The sequence below is a fragment of the Crocodylus porosus genome, unplaced genomic scaffold, assembly GCF_001723895.1.
Source record: "Crocodylus porosus isolate Cpor-Errol unplaced genomic scaffold, CroPor_comp1, whole genome shotgun sequence".
NCBI classification, from domain to species: domain Eukaryota; kingdom Metazoa; phylum Chordata; order Crocodylia; family Crocodylidae; genus Crocodylus; species Crocodylus porosus.
The window spans coordinates 18342064-18349415 of NW_017728943.1; the positions used below are offsets into that span (position 1 = coordinate 18342064).

Sequence of the window (7352 nt, forward strand, 5' to 3'; positions counted from 1 at the left end):
GAACTCCTGGTCAAGCTCAGGACTTTGAGTGGGAGGTCTGTAGTAGACTCCCACCGTTGTGTCCCCTGTGCCGTATTCCCCACGAATTTTCACCCAGAGGGTCTCTAGCTGTCCATGCTGGTCGCCAACATCAGCTTGCAGGGACATGTTCTTCAGGGTTGTGGGCAGGATAGAACAGGATCACACTTATGCCTAAGTGGACTTAAGTGCACATCCTTCTATGACCAGATGATGGGAACAAAAGCAGTGGATGTGATATATTTCAATTTTAGCAGTGTCTTTCATGACACTCTTATTAGTAAGCTAAGGAAATAGCCTAAATGAAAGTACTGTAAAGTGGATATGTAACTGGTTGAATCGTTGTGCTCAATGAAGTCATCAGTGGCTCAATGTCCAGGTGGGAGGAAGTACCAAGTGGGCTTCTTTATAGGTCAGTGTTACAGCTGGTATTAAATATCTTCATTAATGATTTGGGTGGTGGGATTGAGTGGACACTTAGCCAATTTTCAGATAATGCTAAATTGGGTAGAGTCAGGCACTCTGGAGGGTAGGATTTGGAGTCAGAATTACTTGGATAAACTTGGAAATGATCTGAAATCAATTGAATGAAATTCATCAAAAACAAGGATCTGGTATGTTATGTTCTAGAACCTCTGAGAAGCAGAGGCTGCTGCTCATGAATATTATTTAAACTACAGAAGATTTCAGTTTTGCTGGCCATGGAAAAATCCTGTGGAACTGAACAGGGATCAAAGCAAGAGGTTTTGTGGCAATCACTCTAAAGCCCGATGGAATGTAACAAAGAAATGGAACTGCCCTGAATTGCCCTCTGTAATTCTGTAGTTGAAAGCTCATCCTCTATCAAATGTAGTAGGACAAGTCAAAAATGACAGTATAAAAGGATTGTTTCTTGTTTAAATTCCATAGAACTTTTCATAAGGCCTTGTTGTTTATGATGAGTTTATTTGTATGCTGGAATTTATGGCCTGTGGTTTAGTGTGAAATTTTTCCTTAGCAAGGCCAGATTGCAAAGAATTTATTTGATTTCTTTTTTCTTTTTTTGCCTTGTTTGCCATGACAAAAAAAAATGTGAACTTGTTATCAAAAAGCCCTTCTGCATAAGAATAATGCTGACAACTGACTACTTTTTAACCCTATCAATACAAACTTAAAAAAATACTTGCAAAACTTACCATCCTGTCTGCTGCCATTCAGAACAAGGCAGATGTAGAGCAGCAGACAGTGTTCGCTGTGTTTGATGAAAACAAGAGCTGGTACCTGGAAGATAACATCAAGACATACTGCAGCAATCCCTCCCATGTTAAAAGGGACGATCCCAAATTCTACGAATCCAATGTCATGCGCAGTGAGTGAAAAAAAACTAGCCCAACGTTTGCAGAAGTCCAAATGTCCAACTGGGCCCTTGTTTTGTGGGGTAGTGCTGGTGTCCATGGGGGGAGAGATTGGTGGTGTGTTAGGATGAATGAATGGAACAGGGCTCTGAGGGTGGGAATGGTAGTGAGCAGGGGCTGGCAGCTTTCTGGTGTCGTAGCTGAGAAAAAACTGTTGAAGCCATGCTTGTTTGTCCTGAGGTAAATGGGGAAGGACTTGGCAGGAGTAGAGATTGGGGACCCCAGAGTTAGCCTCAAGGCAATGTCGCTCTGGAAAAGTGGACTCCAGGCCACTGCACAAGGGAACTGGAAAGGAGAGCATGTGGTCCAGTGACATTGAGTAGCGTTATAGCATAGTGGCTTCTTTCATTCTTTGAATTCTGGCCTGTGACTTTGAGCGTGTCTGGGGAGAGTCCCCTGCCACAACATTGGGTGACTACAATTTGTAGAAACAGGCTAGAAGTCCTTGCCCCACCTGTACTAATACACACAGCCCAGACCCCTGTGGGCCTGAGTGATGCCAAGAAAAAGATGGCACCCCAAAATTAAAAGGAGCTCAACCAAAGAGAAGCTGACTTGGCTGTTTTCTGAGCTGACAACATGTGAGAAATGCTAAAAATGACTAGTTCAAAGTAAAATGATTTGTCTGCATCCTTTCACTTTGGATGTAACGCCGCAGCATAGCTAGTTAACAAAAGCAAAGTCACTTCACTTTAATATATGGTGTCTGAAACATGATCCCGTCCCTTCACATGAAAGTTACTGTGCTTCCACCTAGTGTCAGCCTCTTACAAGATGCGTCAACCTCATCCCTGTTGTCATTTCACTGAAGACCTAAAATTGGCTCACTGTCTTTCATATCACTGAAGCTTGAAGATGTTATTAACAACATTTGTTTCACTTTTGTTTTAGCAATAAATGGCTACACATCCGACAGTTCTGAAGTCCTTGGATTTTGCCAGAATGAGGTTGTTCAATGGCATTTTTCCAGCATTGGCATCCAAGATGTGGTATCTATCCGTATTTCTGGTCACTCTTTTTTGTATCAATGGAAGTATGAAGATGTATTGAATCTTTTCCCTATGAGTGGAGAATCGGTCACAGTAGAAATGAACAATGTAGGTAGGTGGCAAATCATCCATTAAGACATTTTGTACCTACAAGGGCTTCACTAAAATAGAATAGGGTTGTATAAATGCACTGCATGCAAATTTTCAGCCTAGCTGAGTCTTTCTGTAGAGTGACTGATACGTGTGGAATACAAGGCAAGTTAGGTCCCTTAACATGGCACTGCTGTATTCTGTACTGTTTTACTTTTGCCTCCCCACAGCAAAAGTCACTTGTACAGTTTGTAGGATTTTCCCAAAGAATCCACAGACACTGAAATGTTCACACTGGAAATATTGAGCAGGAGCCAGACCTCCAGATGCTGAGATCTTGTTCTCTGTCCCGCATCTGTACTTGGCAAGGATGATCTTGGTCGCATTCAACTTCCCATATAACAGCACTTTCCATAGCGAGAGCTACTTTTTTTTTTTTTCTTTTGGCAGCAGAAATGATGTTGCATGGGGACCCCTGCATCTGTTCAGTTTTATTGTAGGCTAGACGGCTCTGAGCTGGATGAAGTAGGCTGAATAATTGAATGATGCTGTGGTGTCACTGAATAAAATGGCTGTACCGCCCCATGGGAGATGACACGTGATTTTGGCACATAAGGAAGCAGGAATTGCCAGCCCAAATCAGAATGCTGGTCTGTCTGCTCTGGTATCTTGTCTCTAGCAAGGGTTTGTTCCAAGTATTTGATAGGAAGATGTAAGCAAACATATCCTTAACAATAATGGAGTAACCTGCCCATAAGGGAGAATTTTTCCTATTAATGGGCTTTCACTGGTTGGTTAGGCCCTGAAGCAGAAAAATCTAGATCTTGCTTTCTTTCATCCCAGTTAATACATTTGGATTCTGATTTTTGCAAATTCTTTGGATTCTTTTAACTACTAGCTTGGCTTCAGTGGTGTTTTGTAGTACTGAGTGCTATGAGTTTAATTATTACTAGTTTGCATTATGAGGGGGAGAGGTGTATTTCTAGCTGATCACCTCTGTCAGACTTACTGGCAATTGCCAGAATACATTTTTGTACTTTTCCTGTACTACTGTTTGACATGTGATCACCTCTCTCCCATTTCTAAAATGTGTATGGTCTTGCTGGAAATATCTTTTTAAAAAAATCTCTTATTTTTTTTAAAAGAAACAAACAAAAAAGAAAAGCAGTTCTAAAAATAGAGGGGGACAATAAATTGCATCCTTTTTCATGAAAAGGCCTTTTTTTTTTTTTTTTTTTTTTTACTATGTCACATTTTGTTTTGAAATGAACCATAACAAGCAAAGTATTGGAGCTGATGATATTTGCTTGTAGCACTGTAACAGTGTAAGAAGGATCAGTCAGCCCTGTTAAAGAAGTTCAACTGTGGGGCATTTTGTTAATGAGGGAGTGTGTCCCCCAGAGCTTTAAAAGTTCCCCTAAGGCAGAGCAAGGGGGAAGCAAGCTGTAAGGGAACAGTTTGCTGTGGGGAGAAGCCAGAAGGGAAAGAGGTTTTTGTTAATGTCCGGAGAAGACGAAGGATTTTATTTGTTTGGTAGAGACTGAAATTTGTTTTGGGGAAAATAGAACTATCTGAGGAATTAACAGAGCTAATTCTCCTGCAAGATATAGTAGGACAGGCAACTTGCATATAGCATTCTAGTATTTAAAATCCTATTCTTATGGGCTGTAATTCTGACTCTCTAAACTGACAGATCATAAGGCAGCATTCAAAATCTAGCTTTTAGTTGCTTCCATTGCCACTTAATGTTCTGTGCCCTTTGAGGTCTCTGGCAAGCTGTTCTTGCAATCCAAATGTGGATCTCCCTCTAAAGACCCATGTCCTATCTGAAAACCCATGTCTGATTTTCACCTGTCCCAGGTGTTTTAAAGTATTACACTGTCTGTTGTTTAGGCTTTAGGTAGACTAGGATGACTTTTATTGTGAACAGTGTTCTCTCATACACCTGCTTATAAAGAGGTATCATAGGTAGAGATGGGACCAAAAACACCTCAGTTCAAAAAACTCAAACTTTTTGCTAAATTTGGATCCAAAACTCACAGATGATTGCTTCTTCTCTCCCCTATCCCCATCTTTGTCATGGGACATGCCAAAGCCAGGATCCAAATAAACCCAATCTTTGGGGAAGAGTTCCACCTCTGCACATTTAGTTCTTTTCATTATTTATTGTGTATTACTATGGTAGCACCTAGGAGCCCCAAGCCACTGTTGTAAGGGCTGAGCAGATGCACAACAATGTAGTTAGATAGTCACTTGGCCAGTGTCTTTATAGTCTAGAAGCTGGGACATGACAGGAGAGGTTAATTTCACAAACAATGTATGGTATATGATTTCTATTTCAATTGCAGGTACTTGGCTCTTAGTCTCCTGGGGCTCTTCTGAAATGAGCTATGGCATGAGGCTGAGGTTTAGAGATGCCAAATGTGACTCGGAAGATGATTATTCTGAAGATGACGAATTTGAGACGATAAATTATGCTGAGAAAACAATGAAAAATGTACCTGAAGCCACATCCAGCAGTGAAAAAGAAGAGGAAAGTAAGGAACAGGACAGCACTGGTGATGTGGACTATCAAGACTATCTGGCTAAACAGCTTGGGATTAGGACACACAAGAATAATTCAGTGGTCAATGAAGAGAGAGAGAATCTTACTGCTCTGGCGATAGAAGGAGAAAGCGGCACCCACTCTAAGCATCCAGCTGTAGCTGTTGGCTTAGGTCTGACGCACATGAATAACAGTGATACCTGGAGCACTGATGGGCTCTCAGGCCCTCAAAGCACAGCTTCCCTCCCAGCTGAAGACAATCACTTCTATATCAATTACACATCATTCTCTGGAAGAGAGCTTTTGCTTTCAACCAACGCAAAAATGGAAAGTCCTGATGTGGTATTTCAAGATGAGGATGAACATGAAAGTGAGTGCAAAACAAGTCCTTGTCAGATGTCTAGGAATGATGACAAAACACTTGCAAATGGCCATTTGAGGACGAGCAAGGAAGATCAAACAAAAGATGAAACAGAACTATTTGCTGAAAGAGGGGATAGGATAAATGCATCTTTGGAAATGTACTCTTCCGAAGAACAACTGAAAGAAAATGCAGGAAGAGAAGATAGGATCAATCAAAAGAGAGAGAACCGAGACGCGCTGGAGACTTTGTTTTATTCCCTCAAAAAGATGTATGCCCTCCTCCTTTATTTACGGGAAAATAAAAATGCTTCATCTGTGAACAGCACTAGTTCACCTCATTCTACTCAGTATGCAGAGAATATTTCGAGTTTAGCTGCATTAGAAACTGGCCAGCTTACAAATGATAATGTTGATGAAGCATTTGTAGAGGAAGAAGAGGAAGCCAAGAAAATAAATGTTGAATTTTTTAGAAATGCAGTTAATACAACTCTTGCTTTGGGAAACAGCTCTGAAAAGAATGGGTTTAACATGTACAATCTCTCTGAATTAGACATAGCCATAAAAAAACAAGAAACCAATTCTACTTCAGAGCATCCACTTGACAACTTAATTCTTACTCCTAGTCCAGCAGTGTTGAAAGATGTTTTGGAAGTGCCATCACCCGATGACATGGAGTATCCCTCTAAAATGGCAAACAAGAAATGGAATCTGGTCTCTGTGAAAGAGAGTTTTAATTTGGAGGCGAACTCGGCTGAAGCTGCGAATAGTAAGTTACAGCCTCGTTTCAGAAATAAAACGGGAGATGATGCATCCCTGAAGAAGCAGGAGATGTGGAAATACAATGGCTATTTAGAGCCTACAGGGGGTGAACAGAAAGGAAGCAGCAAGCATACAACTGTGAGAGAGAGAGAGAAAACTGAGAATGGCACCTTGAGTGCCTCCAGACCTTCAATCAAGATCCGCAGGAAGAAAAAGGGCAATTTCATATTAACACCAAGAGGTATGAGGCTCTCAAAGCCCTCCAGGCCATCTGGAAAGCTCAATTGCACATTGTGGTTGAGTAAGGACAACCACACAGCATTGCTTTGTGGGACCAACAATACATCGCTGCTTACTGAAGTCAACCACACAGCTCCGGTGAATGGGACCAACAGCACACTGACCCCAAGACAGTTTAAACCAGCTGTTGTGATTGGTGTTCCCAAGGGCAATGGGGAGTATGAGTATTTTCCAGAAGATTTTTACAGTGAACATGGGGCAGATGATGTATATGACTATCTTCAAGTACCATATGAAGACCCATATACAACAGACCCCAAACTCAACATTAATGAAGCCCGGAACCCTGATGCCATTGCTGTACATTACCTACGTAGCAGAGGTCATGAGAGGAAATACTACATTGCAGCTGAAGAGGTCTGGTGGGATTATGCAGGATTTAAAGACAGGTTTGGTTAATTCTTTCTCTCTATTTCCTTGCAGCCTTCCAGGGCTCTGATTTGGATAGCTGCCAAAAATAGAGCTACCATTGTTAGAGTTAGGGTTTTTGGAATCTGTGAATGCTGTTTAAAGAATATGTAATGACTAACTGAAGAGAAACTAGGAAACAGTACCTTAGGACTAGCCTGGAATTTAAAAGACTTGGGCTCAAGATCTCTCTCTGCCACAGACTTCTGTGTGAGCTTGAGCAAATCATAGATTTCATAGATATTAGGGACTGGAAGGGACCTTGTGAGATCTAGTCCAGCCCCCATGCCATATTCAGGAAGTCTGCTGGGGTCAAATGATCCCTCAATGTTATAGTTTTTTTCCATCTGTAAAATGGGGATAAAAGCCCTTTCCAACCTCACAGGTGTGTTGTAAGGATAAGTTTATTAAAGATTGTAAGATCCTCAGATGCGGTAGTGATAGTAGGGATCATATCCACGCCTAAAGTCATGGACCAGCAAACAC

General features: G+C 41.4%; 1 protein-coding gene across 2 annotated transcripts in view; it reads left to right on the forward strand.

Annotated features, from left to right (window-relative positions):
• Window positions 1-7352, forward strand: part of F5 (coagulation factor V) — a 56705-nt gene that overhangs the window by 24780 nt on the left and 24573 nt on the right. For both annotated transcript variants that reach the window (XR_002103485.1, XM_019548826.1), the window contains exons 11-13: window positions 1216-1366; window positions 2304-2513; window positions 4840-6847. Coding sequence is in view for 1 of the 2 variants with exons in the window: in XM_019548826.1 (XP_019404371.1) it covers window positions 1216-1366; window positions 2304-2513; window positions 4840-6847 (2369 nt within the window). In the remaining variant the exon portion in view is untranslated. The remainder of the gene's footprint in view (window positions 1-1215; window positions 1367-2303; window positions 2514-4839; window positions 6848-7352) is intronic.